General features: G+C 28.7%; 3 protein-coding genes across 8 annotated transcripts; 1 reads left to right on the top strand and 2 right to left on the bottom strand.

The window, feature by feature from the left end:
• The first annotated feature begins 1,610 nt into the window (after window positions 1-1,610).
• On the top strand, window positions 1,611-7,545 carry LOC127062919 (transient-receptor-potential-like protein). Of its 2 annotated transcripts, none has more exons than XM_050991895.1 (15): window positions 1,611-1,982; window positions 2,053-2,275; window positions 2,669-2,866; window positions 2,950-3,139; window positions 3,200-3,382; window positions 3,478-3,668; window positions 3,742-3,920; window positions 4,289-4,764; window positions 4,847-4,929; window positions 5,005-5,126; window positions 5,194-5,384; window positions 5,466-5,656; window positions 5,763-5,968; window positions 6,035-6,295; window positions 6,881-7,545. In XM_050991895.1, the coding sequence occupies exons 1-15, from the start codon at window positions 1,803-1,805 to the stop codon at window positions 7,343-7,345; spliced, it is 3,339 nt and encodes a 1,112-aa protein (XP_050847852.1). In that variant the 5' UTR covers window positions 1,611-1,802; the 3' UTR covers window positions 7,346-7,545. The 2 variants fall into 2 exon arrangements, with proteins under 2 accessions (XP_050847852.1, XP_050847851.1); XM_050991894.1 differs by having other exon boundaries at window positions 6,878-7,545.
• A 798-nt stretch (window positions 7,546-8,343) lies between these two features.
• Window positions 8,344-19,915, bottom strand: LOC127062920 (synaptic vesicle glycoprotein 2B-like). 5 transcript variants are annotated; one of them, XM_050991898.1, is made up of 12 exons: window positions 19,710-19,915; window positions 13,582-13,644; window positions 13,056-13,217; window positions 12,769-12,931; window positions 12,115-12,236; window positions 11,674-11,918; window positions 11,036-11,193; window positions 10,575-10,767; window positions 10,372-10,486; window positions 9,785-9,944; window positions 9,187-9,314; window positions 8,344-9,082 (listed from the first exon to the last, which is right to left on the bottom strand). In XM_050991898.1, exons 1-12 carry the CDS (start codon window positions 19,720-19,722, stop codon window positions 9,012-9,014), a joined length of 1,593 nt encoding a protein of 530 aa, XP_050847855.1. In that variant the 5' UTR covers window positions 19,723-19,915; the 3' UTR covers window positions 8,344-9,011. The 5 variants fall into 5 exon arrangements, with proteins under 5 accessions (XP_050847855.1, XP_050847854.1, XP_050847856.1 ...); XM_050991897.1 differs by lacking the exon at window positions 19,710-19,915 and adding an exon at window positions 16,900-17,369; XM_050991899.1 differs by lacking the exon at window positions 19,710-19,915 and adding an exon at window positions 15,160-15,332.
• A 2,124-nt stretch (window positions 19,916-22,039) lies between these two features.
• On the bottom strand, window positions 22,040-24,772 carry LOC127063446 (uncharacterized). The gene is made up of 3 exons (XM_050993257.1): window positions 24,540-24,772; window positions 23,427-23,611; window positions 22,040-22,614 (listed from the first exon to the last, which is right to left on the bottom strand). The coding sequence occupies exons 1-3, from the start codon at window positions 24,658-24,660 to the stop codon at window positions 22,417-22,419; spliced, it is 504 nt and encodes a 167-aa protein (XP_050849214.1). The 5' UTR covers window positions 24,661-24,772; the 3' UTR covers window positions 22,040-22,416.
• Window positions 24,773-25,092: the final 320 nt, after the last annotated feature.

The raw sequence follows: 25,092 nt of genomic DNA, 5'->3' as shown, positions 1-25,092 counted from the left end.
TAATTTATAATATAATTTATAATGTTTTATAATACTAAATTATCACATATATTACGTTTTTAGAGAAAAAATGAAAAGTATAAGTAGTTCTGTTTAAAAAAATACCATTTTCTATGATACTTCTTTCACTATTCTACTTATAAAGAAAAATTAGTACCATTTAACATGTCCTTTCACAACAAACAAATCTATAAAAAATTTTTTTTATTATATTTATTTTTATATGAAAACTGAATCCATGTGGAAGATATATCAGTATATATATATATATATATATATATATATATATATATCTTTAATTTCTTTAAATGATATATTTTTTACAGTTACTATCTGTTTTTAATTCTTTGCGTAAATGGATTAATTCACTGGAGAAAGTTGTTTCTAAGAACGTTTTGATATTGCTAAGCGTGAGATATTTTATGGAGGAAGTGACTCTCTCAAAGTTGCGATTTTATTTAATTTAAGGAGATATATATAGAGAAAGAAAGAGAAGAAGAGAGAGAGAGAGAGAGAGAGAGAGAGAGAAAGATAGAGAAAGAGAGCAAAGAAATTATTCGCGTTAATAGGCATGCAGCCTCGTTATCCATGAGGTGGAAGATAACTTTCATATTGAACGTCGCTAATTCTTAATCTAAAGAAAATTATAAAATAGTGAATAGAATAGATTTCATGCAAAAATCGTGAAACTTCTACGTTTCTGTCTAATCTAAGAAGAAACAAAAAAAAACACGTATTTAGCTACGACGATCAGAATAATCAGAATTTGCGTTCGACGATTAAAATAAGAAGTTATCGATGTTTATCTATTTTTTGATTTTTAGTTTAATGATTTAATACCTATTTTTGATAATTACATTTATTTTGAATATACATATTTATGTTAGAACACAAAATATTTTTTGATGTCTTTCAATGCTAGCACAAAAATGACAAATGTCTGTATTCATACCTATGTATAATATTTTTGCATAATCGTAATATTGAACCGAGCATAAAATTTTCTGTTCTGACGAAATCTACTTTGTGAATCGAAAGGGATAAATCGAAAGAAATAGAGTGTGTTTAATTATTTTCATTCTTCGATAGCGACTATTTTTCATTCGATCTTGAACAATTTGATATTCTTTCATTTAATTTGTATTATAATACTTATCCTAAACAAATAATAATAAAAAAGTTCTTGATTATCGTATGAATAAAAAAAAATAATAATCGAAAAAAATGTATATGTATTCAATATTAGCACCAATTAATTGATATAAATAAATACCATATCAATTGTTAATAAATGGCAGAAAAATTAACGTATACGCATATACATAGGATAAAAAACATAAACCAATAATCTGATCTTACTTAACAATAAATTTTTTCATGTTCTAACCAAGAATCAACCCCAGTATTGTGGATGCTAACGAGATATCGATAAGCAAATTAGCCGAACGACGACGACGGCCTCAACGAACGTTGCCGGATACCTTATACTCGGTGATCTTAAACGTCCATGCAAATAAACAGGGTCTTGGTTAATTCCTATAATTCAATTCCCTTTATCTCCTATATAATAGCGATTGTCGCTGACCTCCTCTTCAGACAAGTATTAGATACACACTTCTTCGTACACGTGGTTCATAAACTCGACGGCTATTCTCTGTATAAAACAGAAGAAAAAAATGTGCAATGATGATATTTTGTTATACATAGTACCATTCATTATCGATAAATTAATACGATAAGTTTTTACAAAATTGTTAACGTTTTCATTGATCAAACGAATAGTAATTGAGAATACAACAAAAATGGAATGTCAAAAATCAGAGAAAGACATAGAAGCACCACCGGAAAAGGTGGAAGACATTTTTCTTCATCATCCAAAACCATTGAATCTCGAAGAGAAGAAATATCTTTTGACCGTTGAAAGAGGTGATTTGTCAAATGTGAAAAGAATCCTTCAGGTAGCTAGCAAAGGTGAAATCAATGTAAGTTCGTAATCATTGGAGCTGTTTCAAGTTTAATGTTGATGGAATTAGCTTGGAGGTTTTCTTTTAGGGTATGCCACTCGACGTTAATTGCATGGATAGTCTCGGTCGAGGCGCATTAACGTTGGCGATAGAAGCGGAGAATCTTGAGATGATCGAACTTCTTATTGTAATGGGAGTGGAAACAAAGGATGCTCTTTTATATGCCATCGATCATGAGTTCGTTGAAGCCACTGAATTGTTACTAGAGTACGAGGAACTTTTGACAGCGAACGAAATGAATGAACAGAAAGGTGGGCGATTATTTTCTTTTAATTGAATAATTTCATTTCTTTTTAATCATGGAACATGATATAGTGTCGAGCTTATTTGAAAATAATTATAATTTCTTTTTTTTTTCTTTTATTCACAATTACTTGTTAATTTTTTTAATTACAATTAATAACTTTTAAGTTACACATTCATTTATTTGTCCAAATCTTATTTTATTCTTTGATCACAAAATTATTATAATTATTTCATATCTCGGTATTAAATATTAGTTGAATATATTTTCAAGTATAGTATAATTATATTAATATCATCTAAGTTAGAGTACAAATTTCACGTTACTTAATTTTATGTCAGAAATTTGGATTACAGAGAGTTAATAATTGCAATTAATCGAACGATCGTTCAATCCGTAGATGACAAAGAAGTTCTTCATAGTTGGCAAAAGATCAATCCAGAGTCTGCTCGGTATCCAGCCGACATGACGCCATTGATACTAGCGGCACAACGGAATAACTATGAAATTTTGAAGCTGCTGTTGGATAGAGGAACTACTTTACCGATGCCACACGACGTTAAATGTGGTTGCGAAGATTGCCTTCGATCGGCTGCAGGTCAAAAAACAAAGCTATGTGATAAACAATATAAAAAGATAGCTAGAATAATGTTCTTATGTATTTTCATTATTCATTATCAGGTGACCCATTAAGACTCTCTTCTACCAGGATAAACGAGTATAAGGCATTGGCTAGTCCAAGTTTAATATCTCTTAGTTCTCCGGATCCTTTGATGACAGCATTCCAATTGAGTTGGGAACTTAAAGAGTTAGCTTTAGCTGAACCAGAAAGTAGAAAAGAATATTTAGAACTAAGACGTCAGGTTGAGAAGTAAGTTCTATTTATTCGTTAAACATCGACAAAGTGATTAAAACTCGACATTTTAATCAGATTTGCCGTCGATTTGTTGCAACAAGTACGAACTACGACAGAGCTAAATGTTATTTTGAATTATGATCCTGAGGAAGATAGTCTATCAACTAAACGATTGGCAAAACTCGAACAAGCAATACAATTTAAACAGAAGAGATTCGTCGCTCATTCCCATGTTCAACAATTTCTTGCAGCTATTTGGTAGAGCTTTGTTTTTCTAAATAAATGTGACATAAGAGAGATTTGTTACAATTCGATCTTATTTTTGTTATATTATTTTCTTTTTTTTTTCTAAGGTACGAAGGTGTTCCTGGATTTCGAAGAATGACCAACGTTCAGAAATGTTGGATATTATTGAAAACAGCCCTCATGTTTCCCTTTTATTGTATAATGTATTTTTTCGCTCCGGAATCAAAAATAGGACAACTCTTGCGAAGGCCATTCGTTAAATTTTTAGTACACGCATCATCCTATTCATTCTTCTTATGTGAGTGAATTAAAGTTTTCTTGAATGTTATTCATTAATAAAGTCTGCCATTTTAATTTAATCTTCGTTTTAGTTATACTGATCTTAGTGTCGCAACGCGTAGAAGTAGAAGTCGTGAAGATTTTTGGGAATGAAGAAATTAAAAAGAATCTTGAGATCCAAATTGCTCGACAAAGAGGTGCAGCACCATCACCATTAGAGTTCGTGATAGTCTTGTACGTTTTAGGATTTATATGGCAAGAGACAAGAGAGGTATAGGATAAATATCACCTAAATCAAATAAGAAAAAATTTCATTTTATATGAAATTCAATTTCTATGAAATTTAATGAATTTGGTTTAATATTTTATAATTAATAATCAACCTATACAATAACTTAGCACAAAGTAGTATTTAATTATTTTATATTCCAATATTTATATAATATTTACGATCTTAAATATAAATTAAACATTAATATTTTTTTTTAAATAAAATTCTGTATAAAATAATATTTTATGAATATGTGTGTGTGTACATAATATATAATTATTATGTATGTATACTTAATATCACTATATATGTAAAAATGCAACTAATTGTATAAAACATACTGTTTAAAACATGCTATTAATTTTCAGGTTTATATTGATGGCTTAAAAGCATATCTTCGAGATATGTGGAACTTCATCGACTTTACCAGAAATTCGCTCTACATTCTGACAGGACTTTTACGAGGTGTCGCTTATTTCCGACAAACATCAGAAATCGAGATGGATCCATCAGCTGCATTAATACCAAGAGAGAGCTGGAGTGACTTCGACCCACAGTTGATCGCTGAAGGTCTTTTTGCGGCAGCAAATGTATTTAGTGCTCTCAAATTGGTACACCTGTTCAGCGTAAATCCACATCTTGGACCACTTCAAATATCCTTGGGCAGAATGGTGATCGATATAATCAAGTTCTTTTTTATTTATACGCTAGTCCTGTTCTCCTTTGCCTGTGGTTTGAATCAATTATTATGGTACTTTGCTGAGTTGGAAAGAAAAAAATGTTACAATGGCATTGCTGATCCAACTTGGGATTCAACCAGTGACTCTTGTATGAGATGGAGAAGGTAAAAAAAGTAAATTTTTATATCACAATTGCATCTGACAAACTTACAAAACAAATGAACTTTTCTCTTTGTCCGCTAATAGATTTAGCAATCTGTTTGAAACCTGTCAGAGTTTGTTTTGGGCTAGTTTCGGAGGAGTTGGTATAGATAGTTTCGAACTAACAGGTAAATATTAAAACTTTCATTTAATTTTAATTGAATTTACTCGTACTTTTTTTTCATAAACCCGATTACTTATAGGAATCAAATCGTATACAAGATTCTGGGGCCTCTTAATGTTCGGTTCCTACTCGGTTATTAACGTAATCGTTCTTTTGAATCTTCTGATCGCCATGATGAGTAACAGTTACGCTGTCATCGAAGTAAGATCCACGAAACATATCCAAACATATTGATTTTTCTACCATTCTTTAACTGATTGTCTTACAGGAACACGCAGACACGGAATGGAAATTTGCAAGAACGAAGTTATGGATGAGTTATTTCGAGGAAGGCGGTACTCTTCCTCCACCATTCAACATTTTTCCACCTCCAAAATTGTTTCTCAAATTTTGCGGCTTATCAAAGAAAAAAAATAACGAAGACGACGATATTATTCATCGTCGTTCACAAAACCAAAAGTAAATTTTTGTTATTAATAGTAAATATATTTAAATTTGTTGAAATAGAGTCAATGATTATTTATTTTGTTTTGTGTTTAGATATAGTGTTGTAATGAGAGCTTTGGTATGGAGATACGTGGTCAATTCACATTCCATACATGAAATGGAACCCGTTACAGAAGACGACGTACACGAATTGAAATCCGACATTTCATCGTGGCGTTGCGAACTTCTCGATATTTTGCGTAGAAACGGCATGGACATCGCTGGAATCGATACCAAAGAAAAAAGTCTATATCCTCTAACTTGACTTTAGAAAAAAAAAAAGAGAGAAAAAAGAAAAACCATTCAAATTCCAAAAAAAAGTAATATTATATTGTTTTATTACGTTAACAGCTGTGCTGGGTAGAAAGATGAGGATATGGGAGAGAAGATTGATGAAGGACTTCCAAGTGGCAGGACCTTTTACAAGGTCAATAGAGGATGCTGCACAAGAAGAGTTGACTCTTCTTCAACCTATAGAAGGCGAGGATAATATTGCGAGGTGGAAGAGAGTTGCTAAATTGGCATTATTGAAATCAACTCAACATCGTTGGGGCCAAGTAAAATTTTAACATAAAATATAAACGTAAAATAATATTCTATCAATAACAAAAAATATTTAACAGGTCGTGAATAGCGCGATTCGAAGCTCTCAAATCGGTAAAAGTAATAGCAGAGCATCTTTACAAAGTCAACAGAGTTTAATGAAAGCCATAGAAGAAGCACGAAAGTTAACAGCTAAAGCTCCACTATCTCCGATTGGACCAATACAATTACCACAAAGTACGGAAACTACGATACTTCATGTACTTCATGACATTGTCGAGACTGATAATTATGTTAAAAATGATGTGCCAATACTGACGATAACGAGTGAACCTGATCAGGTAATTCGATTTTACATTGTAGATAAATACAATGTTACAATGTTATTAATCGGTGCATAGTAATTGAGTACGTTACTATAATTAGATCCACTTTTTTTTTAACTCAACATATGCCTGGACTTATGTAATATTATATTAATCTGTTAATATTTTCGAATTGGGGAAAATTTTCGATCGGTGAACGTACGAAATTTATTTTGATTAAAAATAAAATTATTAAGACGGAGATAGGAAATCGTAAAATGAAGAATTGAGACATACAATGTTTTTTCAATTCGAGTGAAAAACAAATTTATTCTTTTATCAAGAGAGAAACAAAATCTTCGTGACGACTTAATTCGTCATCCCTGGTCAATAGGTTAAGCATATTTTTGTTTGAATATTCTAAAATTACTAATCAAATCTAACTTAAATACATTGATGACAAAATTCACAAAATAAATAATTAATATTTCAATAACCGTATAATTAAGTACTTACATAATTGATATAAAGTAACCAATTACTTAGGATTTGCTTTAATTTATTTTGAGCTAAACTCAAGAGCAAACCAAAATGAAATGACATATATTTTTCATTCAGCAGCAATCGCAGATTATGTCGACTGTTGGTTATATCGACGAAAAATCCAAACGAAATCATCAATCCATTGTATCGACACGAATATCGTCATCGCAAGCAACTAACAAAAAAGATGAAAATATCTATGTGGCAAGTACTCAAGGTCAAGGTTCCTCGAACTTAATACAAACGAAAATATCAATGAAAAAGGAATCTAGCAAGGTTACGTCCAGTTCACCGAAGTGCAATCAAATTAAAACAAATAATACGCTTGTTCCTACCAATATTAATAATACAGGAGATTCTGGAATAATAATATCACGATCGAGAGCTTCTCTCAGTCCAAGAAAAATCATGGATGGTCCCAAGATCAATAAATCGGACAGTAAGAGTCATAAAGAAGAAGATAAACAGAGATTGGTGAATATAATGCCAAAGTCACCGCGTTTTTCTACGAGTAGATCACCTAGAAAAGGGGGATGGCTTTAGATAATATTACAAAGATTCCTTTTTTTATCGTCGCTTACAATTACATCTTCATCATACGCAAAATTGTATAATGAAGATATACATACGTATATGTATGTGTATGTGTGTATGTATAAAAAAAAAATACAAAATCGTTTTTTTTGGTAATATATGTACACTGAATAATAAATTATATCAAAATAATAAAAATTTGTTTCTTATTTTCGTTAGGCATGAATTTTCTTTGTAAAAACTACAAATTTCTCTCTTCGATTATTATCGAGCATAAATATTGAAACAAACGTTATTACGATTAAAATTAAAAATCATATTAACAAGTTTTATTCTTTTTTTTTTGTTTTCGTTCTTATACAAATGTATATGACGTAACTCATTTATCCAATAGCAAGGACAATTGATACACTCGACAAGGGTAAATAAAAAAAACAGATAATAAATCAGTTTAATCGGTAAAGAATCAATCTATTTATCATTTCCTATGGAAATTTTCTTGAAAAAAAAAATAATTATTAATGTCAACCTTACGTTTGGAATTATTCTGTAATAAATGAATAAATTTTCTGATATCTTAAAAAAAAAGAGACGTTTAAAAGACAATTTACAAAAACTCGAACGGTTAGATAATACTTAGTAAAGTTTAGTAATACACTTAGTTATAAGTGTGCTTATAAAATATTAATTGTCAAATATCTATCATTTAATAGATAAACTATTTTTCATGTAAAATTTCTTGGAAATATCGTTCAAATAAATTTGTGATAAAAAATTATGGAATATATATACATATATTAATATCGAAGATTTGCATAATGTTCGTATTTAAAAAAAAAAACGATAGAAGCGCGAAAATTCTTTCTATAAAAGAAAACAAAAGAAAGCTTTTATCTTATCAACTTAATCTTCTGTAACTTGTGATTCATCGTAATCTATATATAAAAAAAATTGTCAACGGGATTGATTGATTCGTATACACTGATTGATTTGCATTATTATATAAATTATTGAATAATATTCATTTATTCGAACAATAGTAAAATATGTTTTCCTACTTGTTTCCTGTTCATTGTTTTTTCATTTTCTTTCTTTTTTTTTTGTTCTAAATTATACAGACATCTTACATCTTACACTATCGATACATCCTATTATAATATTTAAGAAAAGTTCATATTTGTCACGCGACTATCAATATAACAAAGATTACATTATCTATGAATAATTATACTAGCGACGCAGTTTGTGAGATTCCATTAAAAGAAAACGATACTTAAGTGCTAACATGTTCACTTATATAATATGTATATACGTTTTGTATACATTTTTAATACGTATAATATTATTATACACATATTTATAATATTATTGTATACCTATATATATATATGTACACTAGAACATATATTATAACCTTCTATACAAAAATACATTTACCTAAGGATGGGTGCAACTGAATAAAGAGTTTACTTAGCAACTAATTAAGATGAGTGTTAAGAACGTATTTACATGATGAAAGTAAAGACAAGTGATCGATAATGTCGACGTTGTCTGCGAAAAAAAAAAGAAATCGGATTTTACGCCTAATATATATTTACATACATATATTTATCGATCATAGATTGTGCAATTGATCGATCAGAGAATACGAGATTGAAAATTGCCTCTATGAATTTTAAACGATTTCCTTTGGTTTTTTGTTTGTCGAAGGTTTCTGAGGTAATAAGATGACCAATGCAGCAGCGACTAAAAACAAATTTTCGAATATAAATTTATGAACGTATTTAAACCAATTTTTCTTTTTTTCCGAGAATTCGATTTTTTGCGAATGAATTCATTTTTATACTCACACAAACAAGCCGAACCGATCATAACGAACGGTCCTAAACAAGAAAGACCGAACAAAACTGGGAACAAAAGATTACCGATCACTGCACCACATCTTCCGATCGTCATGGCTGTACTAACTGCCATAGTTCTAAAAAGATAAGTATTGTAATATTTGTTATTTTTCCATTGTATGAATAAAAAATATGGTGACTGTATTTAGATAACATTTCATATTTTGTCAATAATATTATTTGTGAACAATAAAGAGTTCAGTAAAAAATTTTTTCTAAACGCCTGACAATAGTCAACACTTTTATACAAGAAAATTGTTTGTTACAATGATAGTATACACATTACGAGAGATTCCGTTATCACTTTAAAAGTGTATTATACTCATTTTTCACAATTAAATCTGGATAATTAATCGAATAAGTGTTTTAAAAAATGTTCGTTAACAACATTATCAATGAAATAAAGAATATCGCACTTCTTCAGGTGCAATATTTAATATTTTCAGCGACATTACAAACATTTGAAAAACAGATATAATTGATTAATAATAATCTTAAAACGAACAATAAATGAAATGATTTTATGAAATTCTTAGCTCGTATTTACCTAAGACAAGTTGGAAAATTGTCGACGATGATATTGACTACTGTGGCACCACCGATACTCGACATTGCTACAAATACCGATGATAATCCCAATATTCCATTTGTATCATCCGCCCAATAAAGAGATCCACAACAAGACGCTGCCACGAGGAAACATATTGCTAAAATGAAAGAATTATTTTACCGCTTAATTCCACTTTGTTTTTCTGGAACTTTCGAGTCATCTTTCTACGATAAATTAAGAATTCAAAGAGAAAAACATTTATCTCTCGAGAACGTTACAAATTAGCTTCTATCGCCAAGAGGAGAGAGTTTATTGCACGAATCGTGAATTCCAACGAACGAACGTCAGAGATAACCTCAATTAAAGAAATCAAATTAATCATTTCATAAATAATGAATAATTCAAAAAATTATATACGTAACTTTTAACGTACGTCGTATGTCATTCGAGAAGCATAAAAAATTATATCAAAATATACTTAATTAAAGAACCAACAATATTTTTGAATCGTATTAATTAATCAGCGTTATCACGAACAGAGTTACTTATATGAATTAACATAATATTTTTTTCTATTTAAATACCCATTAATTTTTTCTTCCCAACAACAGTTATCAGAGTGCCAGCCAAAGTGTAGCCAATGACACCAGTAAGAGCAATGACTATAGAATTAACGAAGACTGTCGAATTTAGTTCTGTCTAAAGAAATAAAAAAGAAAAAATTAAACGATCATCCGATCGGTTTAATGCGTTTAATTAATTATTCAATCATTTATATAAAAAATACCGAAACACACGCGACCACGGCCTCGGCAGTAGAGTTCACAATTACTGTAACGTTATCATTGCTCTTTTCTGGACTGTTCAGCATGTAGCAGAAGGATGGTTGAGAACCCATTTGATCTTTTAATACGTGACTGACTTTGTAACTTTCTATCAGAGAGAATAATTGTGGCATCCATAATCTCAAAGAATTCGATCTGCGGGAAAATAATTAATTGATTAATTACTTATTAATTATTTTTATTATATTAAATTATTATTTTCAATATAGTTATTAATTACATTTAATAATTAATTATTAATTATCAGAATTTTGATTTAAATTCTTTTAGCTGATCAGATTATAAAAGTAAAATCATTTGTCGACTCAACTTCTTAATCTCTTTAAAAGGAGTTGAGTTAAGATTAAATGAATTCACGTTTAAATTAATTCTTATTTCGAAGAAAAATTATCTTTGTATTTACCCTATCGTTGCACCAAGTTGTATCAAAGATATAACTATGAGATTAAACACGTTTGGAGGTAAGAATAGAGGTTTAATCTGTTCCCAAGATGATAATATCTTCTCTTTCCATTTATCACCTGATGACTTTATGGAATATTCGTCCTCTAAGTCCTTTACCTATTAAATAACCAAGAATTTGAATAATGAGCAAAAAATAATTATCTCATACGATTACTACCTATTTTATCGTATATATACATTTTTTAAATGATGTAACGCGTTCTAAGGAAATAATTTACCTATCATTTCATGCAGAATATATTACTTTTTACAGTAATTTTTCTATTTTTAATACAAAGTCAAATATCGTAATCTTCTATTTTCGAAAAAACTACGGGCAAAGATTATTAAAAATTGTAAGAATTGCCGATGTTACATTCGTTAAAATATGAAAAAAGGCGGATAAAATCGAAGTGTATAATCAAAAATTATCTTGATAAATTAAATAGATACGATTTCAATTATGTCTCATGCAGAATGAAAAACAAAATAGCTTATAATCGACTTATAATTAACTTATGAATAATTTAAAGATAGATGTTCCTTACGTAATAGTTAAATTCGAGATTTTTTCATAATTAAATCTTGATAACATACCAAATAAGTATCTGCTGGTTTTCCAGTGTTGATTGAATATATTTTCTTAAAGATTTCGAGAGCTTCCTCGCGACGACCTTTCAATAAAAGAAATCGTGGACTTTCAGGAAAGAAAAAGATTGTTATACATGCCAGAAAAGCTGGAAGAGAACAAATCGCCAGAAAGACTCTCCACGATTTGATTTCAACGAAACCATGCAAAAGACTCCAATTCCATTTTTGTGGTATAATTAACCATGCTATGCCTGTGAAAAAAGAAATAATTAAGTAAATATTATTATCAAATGCGACTAATTATAATGTCGCGCTTACAAAAAAATAAAAATATTAAATTATATATACGTATGTATATTAATCTTTTGAGAGATTTGGATTTCTCTCTCTTTTTTTTTTATTTTTTCTTTTCCTTTTTTGTAAAACGAAAAAATTTTAATTACTTACACGGCAAAGAAATGTTTCCAAGTGAGAAGAAAACACCCAACCACATGTAAGTACGTGAACGATGGTTTTCATCATGTACTTCTGCCAGATAAGACATCAACGCTGCATAAGGACCGGATATGCTGCAAATAATGAATGATAAGATTAAAGATTAAATAAATAATTGGAAATATTTCAAGTATCTTAAACAGATAAAAATGTTTATCTGTATTGATAATTGAAATTCTACAGGAATTTTCTGATTCGAAAATTCTCGCAATTCCATTTCATGAACGAAAAAGATCGTTTTACGATTTATAAAAAATATTCACCCCTATGTCCGTATCATTAACCGAGTCGAATAAAGTTCAACATATTGGTGAGTCAAACAAGCGCTAACTAAAAGTTGAAAAGTGACAATTAAATAGCTAGATTTCGTCAACTCACTAGCTCGAACTTTTTGACAATAACGAAAAGGTTCGTTATTATGGTAAAAGACAAATTACAATTTCCCTAACAATAGTCAAACGATTCGTAGAAAATAATCGATGTTAGAATTTAATTGAAAGTTCAATTTTCATTACATGCATGAAGTTTTATTAATCAAACAAAATTAAAAAGAAACAAAAATACAGACGGATCCATAGATTTCTCTATGCTCTCTTATAGACTTACATCGATCCTTCGAAAAACTTGAAAAGTATTAGTAGCCAGGATGTGTGCGAGAAACACGTAGCCAATGTGATGAGACCGGTGAGCATATATCCGTAAAACATTATCCTTTTGCGTCCAAACGTATCGGCCATGAATCCCCATAAGAAGTTAGTACTGATCATACCTGAAAACAATGATACTGATTAGCCTAAATATACCTAAATATATTTATTATTTGTCATCCTTCGATCATAAAATTGAATTTTTCTAATTAAAGGACGAACTATGTTCGTTAGTTATAGTACTACCTGCAAAGGACATGGAATTGAGTAGACCCTTGTCAAGCATGGTGAGTTCAAGATCACATTCGGCTGATGGTAGAACATAGGCTGTCGATGAAGATGAGAATATGCTGGCACAACTGGCCGGCAGTACAGCCAGCAGTAATAAATAATTGAACTTTCCATAACCTGAGAATTCGATAAGTAATAAGAATATATTACCAAATATCACATACCATCCTTCGACTATTCGCGGATGATCGATCGAAAAAAATAGAGGAAAAAAAATATGCAAAGAAGAGAAAAAGAAAAAAAAGAAAAAACCAAACAAAAACAAAAAAGATATGGTTATCTAAGAGATTGGAATCCGATAATTACTTTCGCGTAGTCTCTTGTTAGTCATACATTTTTCTTTTATGATTACGTGGAAGTGTACATGATTAGACACTTCTCTGAAAGATAAGAGAAAAGTGAAAGAGCATTTAGGTCGAAGGTAACAAGTACGAAGAAAGGAATACAATATAATTGAAAGACATAATGTTTGTATACCTACCTGACGAGCATATCGCACGTTCAAAATCTGCTGGTCCGGAATCCGCAGACTTCACGTCCTCACCTTCAAGTTAGAAACAGATGAACGGGCATAATATTGTAAAAAAAAAGGAAAACAAAGAAATGTACATTCGATAAGTAAGAAATAAAAAATTCGTGTAAAAAGTATTCTTCTTTAGAATGACTCTTTGCAATTGCAATTGGAAAAAAATCTAATAAAAAAAATAATTAACACTAGAAATACTAAATATCCTTACTTAATAACCTTATTTAGTAACCGATACTTGCATAACTTCTTTTTTTAAAAGTACCAATATCATAATTATTAGAGAAACGTTAATTATATTATTCTTCTAGTTTATTTATTATTGCAACATTCAATAACACTCATTAAAAGTTTTTTTTTCAGATACCCTCAAATTGACAAAAATAGAAAAAAATAAATCAGTATTTCTAGGGTTAACAAACAATTATGAATTGTTTAAACAAAAAACAAAAACCTACTACGACGCATGCGTTTGTAATAAAATATCGAGAACATTTGGAGAATCCGTTTGAAAACCATTGTCTTCCTCTCGCACGACCAAAATACAAATTTTTCACTCACTAATGAATCTTTTAGATGATACAAATTTTGTAGAATTCACGACATTTTATGCCTTATGTAAGCTCAACGTCTTATCGAAATTTCAACAAATTTCATGAGAGTATCAACCATTCGATATCGAAAAGTAAAATAGAAAAGAAATAAAAAAGAGAGGAGAAAGAAAGATAAAGAAATTAAAGTTCGCCAAATCGTGATTTTTAAAATTCCATCAACGTTTCAACGCTTATATATAGAATGAAATTTCATTCGTTCACCAATAAAAAAAAAACAATATCATATTCTCACGAAATATTATCTTCGCTATCGAATATAATATATAGAATAATTTAGCACATCGATCACAGTATATTTTTATATGAAATACAAATATTTCGGATATTGTTTCTTTCAGTAAATACAATGAACACAGATAAAAATAATCTTCTCTTTTTTTCTGTTTCAATTCCGTCGAATTCTTTCTCAAATTAAACAAATGAATTTGTCACCAACTGAAAAACGTTTACGTAATTATTCGTATTTCTTCGTAACTGTTTCAAATTTAACTGATCATCTATTCCTCTTTCATTTTTCTATTATGTACACTATTTTATATTTTCATTAATTCTCTCTCTCTCTCTCTCTCTCTCTCTCTCTCTCCCTCTCTCTTTCTCTCTTTCCCTTTCTTTATCTATCTATCTATCTCCCTTTCACTTTCATTCACTCTTTGATACACTCAATATATGATTTTAAATTTTTATTTAAAAGTAATGTTTAAAAGTGATCTCTCAAGAGAGATTTCGATAGATAGATATAGAATGTAGAAGATAAACTCGACGAGAATCGCGGTTGACTGAAGTGATCTTGTGATAGAAAAGGAAAGAGAATCGTCCTAGAACGTACTTACGATCTCTAGAACTTGTTTTTGTTCGATTAATTTATTCGTAATATAAATATGTCAATATTTACTATTCAATATGTATGAAATTCTCTCACCGTTAACAATCATTGTCTCCTTTCGTAGATATTTTCTGAGATACGAAGAAATCTGCTCTTTTTATAATCCTTTGCAAATAACTATCGTAATACTCTCTATTCAGCGAATCAACGAAAAATTGATAGAAAGGAGCATCAAATTGCGCGTACTTTTCAAATAACTTCGAAGAGTTCAACATAATACTATTAAGAATATGAATAATTTTTATTTTACGTATCGTGAAATTCTTATATTTATCTAAGTAAAATGACAGGCATATTTAATGATAAGTAAATTGTCACTTAAAATTATAAGTGCTATCTTTTTTATGAGTTTTAAGAAATCTTTTTCTATATATTTATGTGTAAAATTCTATATATACATAATTATATACAAATTTTTTCGTCCATCGAATAATTAAAGATAAAGAAAATACTGAATTATTATATATGATGTAATGAAAATTGATTGAAAGTATTTGAAAATACGCGGAAGTTGCATAATTTATTATATCATTATTTTTGGACGACATAATCAATTTCTCATGCAATATAACTAATAATTAATAATTATTATTTTTTACAGATTCTTTATATCTTCTCAACGTAGATCATTATTATCGTAATAAACAAAGAAATTATACTTTTTCGGTTTATAGAATTCTTTCTAGGATAATAGAAAGCTTAAAAAAAATAAATCACAAACACATAGACACGCTCACAAAATCACTTTTTAAGATTCATCCAAAAACATCACGAAGGAAAATATTTCGTATGTTTTTATAATTCCACTCTTGTTTATCATTAACTAAAAAACATTATAAAACTTCCTAGGAAATTGTTTCTGTCTCTAAACGTTTTACACATAATAATACAATTAATATATAAAATTAATTTGATAAGAAATAAATGAAGCAATATAAATTATTACATTATTATCACTTTTCTACAATAACATCAAATATTAGAAATTTTTTATTTTTCTATGAATGAATTTAAAATTTCACACATGATGGAAAATTGAGAACTATGAAAATGTAAAATAAAAATGTATTCCTTTATGTTTCAAAGTCAGAAGTCGTAATGAAACAAATTTACTCGTGATTCTAAACGTACGTGACGTCTTCTCAAAATATTCGAACTAATGAGATAAACAGGATTCCACGTTGACTTCGTACTTTTGAATCACTGAATAAACTTGCTTCACGATGTAAGTGCCACGACGTGCCGAGTGAAAATTAGATAGTGAGAATAATTGAAATTTGTTTCTAAGAACGGAAAGGAACTGTTTGAAAATACTGATATTGTACTATTATGTACACTTCCTTATCATTAAATGAAATTATGAGATCGAAAAAGGCATGTTTATACACAGATGACGAATATGTATATTATAAATTATACGTATATTATATGTATATTTTTTTCAGTGGAAAAATATTTAATATACGAGAAATATATAATCCTAATTTATATATATATATATATATATATATATATATATATATATATATGTACACACATATAAACATATATACATATATACGCGTGTGTGTATGTGTGGGGGGGGGGGGTGTAATAAATCATATAAAATTTATAATTTAAAATATATGTAGAAAAAATCATTTTTATACCATCCAATCATAACTAGCATAAACTTTGAATGCAACCAAATCTAACTATTTTATCAAACTTTAATAGTGCTGTTATAGCTACATATGACATCAAATGCTAAAGAAAAATGAGATGAATAACACTTGCCTTTGGGCTGCACCACCGAAGTCATTAAATATATCCTTTTGTATGAAAATCACTCTGATTCTCTTCCGCTTTTTTTTTTTAAACGTCACTCTATTGTAATGATAGAGCGAAAAATAGAGAGAGATAACAACGTTTTTTTCAACGTTTCGATTATCTTTGTCTCTCTTTGTTTTTTATTTCTCATGAACAACAACAAAATTGGCAATGAAAGAAGGATTGTACGAGAACATAAAAAGAAGAACGAAGATTGAAAAAGTAGAGAAAACAGAGATAGAAAAATAAAGAAAGAAAGAAAAAGACAGACAGAGGAAGATGAAAGAACACTGAACGTTCAACTGTATCAACGCTTTCCTATGAACATGTCCGTCAAACTGTTGGTTTCACATTAAAGGCATACTTGAGCAAAAGCAAGTGACAATGAGCAATCTTGGTATCGACGATGGTGAACGGTGGGGCTAAGAACAGGTTAGTGAAATAACGTGTACATTGATAGGAATCGAAGAGGGAAGAATCTATTTCTCTCTCTTTTTGTCTCTCACGCTCTCTCTTTCTGCTATTCCACCCACACGTAATTTCCCAAAGAATCGAGAAAAAGAAAAATGAATAAATACATGTTATTCACATGATCCTACAAGATCATTAAAAATTTTCAAAGATTATAAAGAATGATTTTTGAATGTTAAAAAATTACGCTGAAATTATTAATTTAATTATTTCTACATATATTACATTTCAGTTTCATTCAAAAACCGATAGACAATATATCTGAATAATTATTGAAATACTACGTAGGTTTTAACAGAAAATAAAGGAAAAAATCTTCCTAAGGTTAACAATTTTAATGATAATCAAATATAATGTGTCGAACATGAAGACGAAATCTTGTGAAATTACATAAGTACAATCCGTTATTCAGAGCGATTGCTTAATAATTGCATGTTCTTGCATCTAGAGAGACAAACAAGCAGACAGACAGAGAGAGAGAGAGAGAAGAAGGGAGAGAGATAGTAAAAATATAACTGGAAAAAAGCAGAAGAAAGAAAGAGAAAGAGAAACAATATGAAATAATATGCAATGGAAAGAAACATATATAAAAAATATATATAAACTCATCTTAATTCGACCATTACTTTTAATAGAAAATGATACAGTTTGTAAGATGTATACACAGATGTGTGTATGTATATACATACAAATATCATGCATACTCAATCCATTTTATTTCTGGAGCAGACCTAAAATTATCTTAACTTGTTGACATTGAGACTAGACACTAACGTAATTATTCAAATACAATTTCTAAGTCATCCACCTAAAGAACGACTTCACGTGACCTGAAAATGATTATACACACAAAATACACACAAGTGCATACTCATGCAACGGATTTGTATATGAGGTTTCTTCTAATTTTTTTTTTTTTATGTCTTTTATAGGTCTTCCTCATATTTCTTTCTTTCATTTATATTACTTGTAATATTTTTTCATATATCATCGTAATGATTTTTTTTTTTCAAATGAAAAAGAATGAAATTATTTTCATTTACAATACATTAAAAATTGAAAAAAAAACATTTTTTCGTCTTAGGGATATTATATAACTTACAATTACAGAAATAAAGTAGCAGTAAAAAATAAAGCAAAAAATTTGCAATGTAAATATCGAAGTTAGGACAAACAAAGAAATATGCATTTTTTAATACGATTATTAATATTATCATTTGTAAATTGAAAACATATAAGATAATTACTTTTATTTAATCCTTCAAATAACTTTTCGATTCGATTTCGCATGTATCCTTGCGAGCGAATCTAGGAATATTCTGAGAATGCTCAGACAGAAATAGGCTGTTTTCAAACACCTAGAATTGATTTACGAATTACGACAAGTTGTCGTATTTAGCAGGAGCCCGATTAGGAAAGACGTGTCGAGCAAACGCTTCCAACTGAATAGATTATCGAGAAACCGGACTGTATATAGTTGTTAATAGTTTTAATAAAGTTCTATTAACATTCCTTTGCAAGTATATAACAATATACATACACATATATATACAGGATATTTCAAAACTCAATATCCAAATGATAAAGGATGTATAGGAAGGCCAAGATCAACATTTTTTTCTTAGACAACTTGTCGGAAATACTGACAACTTGATATTGAATTAGGTATTGAATGCAATAACAAAATGAGTCAGTTACATTGTTCATACAGATACAAATTTGACAACTAATTAACAAAAAATATTTGAATGGCCTCCCTAGATACCCCTCATAGTTGATGTATTGAGTTTTGAAACACCCTGTATATATGTAACTACATAGATTGGTTTTTTTTCTTTCTACAAAACTCAAATAGTCTGATTAATTCCTCTCGACTTATTCCAGTAGAAAGTATATTCGGATAAACAAAGGCTCTCGTTGCATCGTTCGGTATTTATTAAAAAGATCACGTAATCTCATTCCGTAACAGCATGTTTTCAAAAATATGACGACAAACAGTTTTAAACATCATTTGGCATTGGAAAAACAAAAAATCTTCTTTACGAAGCGATGACCAAGAAACGATAGAGAAATTGAATAAAATGTAAAAATAATCTATATAAGAAAAAGAAAAAGAAATGAAAATGTTTTAAAATATTTTTAAGTATTAGGACTATTGAAAAGTTCTGTCCATTTTTATATTTAAAAATAATTTATCAAAAAAAAAAAAAGAAAAAGAAATAAAATTTTGAAGAAAAACAAATTGTTTACTAAGCAGACAAAATTTCTTTTCGATTGACCTTATATTTATATCTGTCAAAACTTACGTTTAGCATTCATGTGTGTATTCCCGTTTCCTTTAAGAAATCAGCGTTCTCGAGTGTGAAGAGTTAAGAATTTTCTCTCTTTCTCTCTTTATCTCTCTGTTTCTCTTTGAAATGGAAAAACAAAAACAAAACAAAAAAATTGGCACTCGCGAATGTCCCAAAAGCGGTTTTTCCTGTAGTTATCTGGTTGCTCACGAAAGGTAGACAGACGTCTGTGGAGAAATGCTAAAGCGCATGAGATTTTGTGTGACTTTTGTATGCCTGCCGTGAAAACAAACTAAACTCTTTCACGCATCCCAAAGCCCATAAATAACAGCAGAGATAACCGGGTACTTTTCCATGTTAGCAAGTAGGCCCATTCTCTTTCATAAAAGATATAATCGATCGATTAATTTTACTTAGTTCCCTCGATGACGAACTATGAACTAGTCAGGTAAACGTATTTGATCTTTGTATGAAAAATTTGAGAAAAAAAAATATAAAAAAAAAGAAAAACATTTTGACATTTCAAATGTCGACGATAAGAAATCAACGGTAATAAAAAAAGAAGGCTACAGATTTTTATTCTATTTACTTTGAAAAAGAATTCTGTTTTAACTTAATATTAAAATCATATTCATTAATTAATAACAGAATCATAATAACAATTCAATCAATTAGCAATCACAATTAGTAATTATTTTTTTTCTAATTATGATATTATATACCTTCGTACGAGCTCATGTAATTATCATTAGAGTACGGAAAGTATCCAAAGAATTCGAGATTACGTGGAATTTATTTGCAAACGCGAACACATCCACTTATTTTTCTCATTGAAATTACTTCTTCGAACAAAAGAAAGGGAAAGAAAAGAGAGAGGGAGAGAGAGAGCGAGAGAGAGAGAGAGAGATGATAATAATTACATAGTGTTCTTTTCTATCCTACAGTAAAATCCTATCATCGTTGCTCGTGAAAATGGAGAAGATAGAAACAAATTCATTATACATTTTCTTACGTTTCATTAAGTTCATAAAGAAACAAAGCAAAGAAAAAATTCCGAATACAACGGTAAATTTCCAAAATTTCTCTTCTATCGTATTATCAAAGAAGAAAAAAGAAGAAAAGATACAAGATTATATGAATTTGGTAATAGATCGTTGTAGAGATCTTTGTAAAATTGACGACATTTTTGGTGTGTATGAAAAAGTCACGAGTGCAATGAGTCACAATCTATCTGTGAATTTCCGTTGAGAATTATACTCGTCTCGTGTTATTTACCTGGCATCTTTCATTATGTTGTTTAGTTATTGATGCATAAAGTATTGATTAGTAACTATTCAAGGGACTTATTAAAATTTGTATATTTATTCGTATTAATTTGTTTTATTATATGTCCATTCTGATATTCTTATTACTCAAAGCATATTAAACAAACAAACATTTATTATTAATTCTATCAAATTTAAAAATGTCAACGGTAAGCAAAAAAAAAAAATAGTGATAATGGTAAACGAAAATGTATAAATCTGTACCGTAATCGTGACATATTGGCAATAGCACACTGTCCAATATCTCACTTATCCATCAAGTAACTTATCTCGAATGTTTCGAAAGTTGGAAGGGGTAATGGAAAATTTATAAATTTTTTGCCATAAATAGTGCAACGTGAGAAAGTCTTCTTACATATCGATTTAAACTTTTGTAAAGATAATCAAACTTCTTGATCAAATTCATACGAATTCGATTTTCTTTTACGTTTACCATCATATCGTCTACGATTTTGTGCATTTGAAAATTCCAATTTTTTCATTGACGATTTTCTCATTTCTTTCATTTTTAACAAATCGTGAGGTATCATGTTAAGAGTCGTTTATATTATATTTCTATAAATTTTCTTCTCTCATACGAAGGATATAATTGCGTATCGCAGAATTATAATTAAGGCTTCATAAAAAAATAAATAAACAGATGCTATACGCATAAAACGAGTCTTGCATCATCCGTGTACATTCTTTTTTTTTCTTTTTTTTTTTTTTTTACCATTATCAAATAAAAATACCGTTTACCACACCCTGGGAATCACGAATAAACCTATCAACATTCATAAAGTAAGTCATCGATATTGTAAACTCCATATAAACCTGTTCTCATACAACGTAATAAATTATAAGACGTGTTAAAAACTTATGACTCCTTGATCGTTCTGTGCATTTTATTAATTTATTAAAAGTTATTTATTATTTATTAATCTTTAGATATATGTATTAAATCTTATGATATATATTTAATTTTTTTATTATTTTCGTAAAAAAAAATTATAATACAATTTTTTTATTACTTCTGTTTCAATATTTATTCAATACTTATAAAATCATTTTCTAAAGTATTCTAACCAAATAAATAATATATTAAAATGATTAATTATTTATTATTTACGCATAGCTCTCTGATGATCATGCTTTTTCACTCTATATGATTTCATTCTCATTCATTCTATTTTTTACCTTTTTAAAAAAAAAGAAGAAAAAAAAAAGAGATTTACTTCATGACCTGAGAAAAATGGAGAAGTTACAAAAACTAGTTTACTCCTCGATATGTATCTCTAAAGGTTTTACATTTTTAATAGATTCATTTATGAGAGTAAATATCTAATTTACGTTTTCTTGATAATTTATTCCATTCTTCATGATTTATGAATTTGTTTGGAAAAAGAAAGCTTCTTTCTTTAAGAAGATCTGCTAAATATCGAAAAATAGCAGGATATTCCGTTGACAGGACATGGTTGATATTCCAGAAACTTGTGAGGTGGCATACCAGAATGAGTTTCCTTCATATCCATTACATTCGTATCAGAACTGGTCCAGTCACTTTGAGGGAAATTTATGTCCGGTAACGATATCAATTCTTCGATCATTTGCGCCGGCTAATCGGATATCGATCGATATTACACATTAATTACCAGTCTAACAAGAAATATAAGTTCAAACGTTGAATATTTAAATGCATATCAATAGAGAACGTTAGACTTATCTTTATATTTATAACAAAATAAATTAAAAAATTACATATATATATATATATTTAAAAAATTATATATACTATTTAGGTATATCTGTACATACGAATAATCTACATACAATATTGCACGTAAGATATATGTATGTGTGTGTAAATCTATATATGATCCACACAAAATGTAACAAACTGTACTCGTCATAACTAATTTAAAAATTTGCAATTTTATTCGTGTTTATTCCAAGTACTGATCGTTGAATCAAAAAACGAATTAAATTATGGCAATCTCTTTAATTAGAAAAATACTATTTAACATAAATTAAATAATGCCAATTTACTTATCATTCATTTTCACTGATTTAGATTTCAATTAAAACTTTTGAAGATTATATTTAAATCATTTGAATATTCTTTAAGTCTTTAAGAGATATACTGTTTTAATCATGTTAATTAATAAATGATATATTATGAAAAAATATTCGACAAAAAGTGATTTATTTTAATGTGTTTGTTTTGAATTAAATCAAAAATATTTCTCATGTGTTTCAAAAAAACATAATTCATAACATTTCTCGTGGGTTTTATATATATATATATATATATATATATATATATATGTACATTTAATCTAATAATAGATTAAGAAATGAATATTAATTATTATCCATATTATCCATTATTAATGCACAAAATACGATTGACGAAAGTTACAATACTTGCCATGATGTCGGAGATTGGGGGCAATTCGTCGACAGGTGGTGGTTCATCAAATGGCTCGATTAAGTTACCATTTTGTAAAACAAAGAGTAATAACCACATATAATTATTACGGTTGGAAAGCTTCTCCACATTATCCGTATGTGTACTCTTTAATTTTTCCAGCCATAGATGTATGAGTGATCTTTCTGTCAGCCATGAAGACGATTAAATGTTTATGATAAACCATGACGTCGTATCAGTGAATAATAAGATGCAAATGATTTAGCGAACTATGATTCAAACGACTTTGTAAATAAGAACAAGTACCGCGTTGAATCATGCTATTGTTATTATTAAATCAAAAGAATTTATTGCATTAATATTTTACATCTTATTCTTTAAGTATTAATAGATCCTTGATTGATTTAAATATATAAAGAAAAAGAAAAAAAGAAAAAAAGAAATCCCATAAAAATTCTGATAAGAATACAAGATTCTAATTTTAATTTTAATTATATACATACATACATACATACATATATATATATATATATATATATATTATCTCAAGTATCTATATATATGTATTTATATATGTTATGTATCTAATCATTATTGCCAAATCGTTTTAGGTGTTATATTATGAAAATCTGTTGAGATTGATGCAAACTTGTACTTTAACTATGATGACCACGACTTCCTGAACAAAATTATAATAGATTTAGAGATGAAATGGATATTACGTTATACTATATGTTATACTATATATACTCTTTGATACGATAATCTTAATTACAATCTAACTCTAATTCTTATTATTGATCTGTAATTATTCCTGTTAAATTTCTTCGCGTTATATGATTGTAAAAACATGTTCAGATTGATCCTAACTTATATACTTTGACCCTGATTACTCATTCCCAGAATAAATTGATAATGAGATCGAAAGCAGATCAACACGTCCTCTTTGACACGTAACCTCTTTGGTAAACACGTCGTCACAGTACATAACATTATTGAGTTCTCATTAAAAGTTTTACTCGGAATATCGATATAAGAAAAATTAAAGTAATTTTCCTGTTATCTCCTTCTTCGAAATCAATTTATATGTGAAAAAATAAAATAAGATTTAACCTTCTCGTGGGAATAATTGGACTAATGCTCTTACGAGCAAATCGTTGTAGATAAAATTCTCGTTCTTTATTTCATGTTCGTTGGAGAATACGTTTGGGATCTTAATATCTCGAATAGACATTTTTAACTTTAATTTTATAAGAAAATTTACAACTCCGATCGTGCTTATACTTTACAATCTATTTCACCGAAAACATTTTTCTTACTTAAAACCAGCATGATATTGTATTGTTTTTTCATATGCCTAGTAGATTTGTACAAAACATACATACAAAAATTTGTATGTATGTACGTATATAATAAGAAGAACGAGTGAATAGAAAATAAATCGAATAATCTATCATAGATTAACATATAAAAATACATATTTTTTAATTCTTTCATATTTAAGATCAATCGATCGGGAAATTATAAAAAACAATATTTTCTTTAAATTTTGCAAGTAAATGCGTAGATAACGAAAAAAATGAAAACGCAAAAGACTGACATCATCAAATAGGTTTTTTTAATATCGTATCACCAAAGAGGAATTTATTTCAAAAGAGTTGATTTC

Source organism: Vespula vulgaris, chromosome 4 (genome assembly GCF_905475345.1).
Source record: "Vespula vulgaris chromosome 4, iyVesVulg1.1, whole genome shotgun sequence".
Taxonomy (NCBI): domain Eukaryota; kingdom Metazoa; phylum Arthropoda; class Insecta; order Hymenoptera; family Vespidae; genus Vespula; species Vespula vulgaris.
The sequence above is the reverse complement of the archived record's forward strand: the minus strand, read 5'-3'. Positions and strand labels throughout refer to the sequence as shown.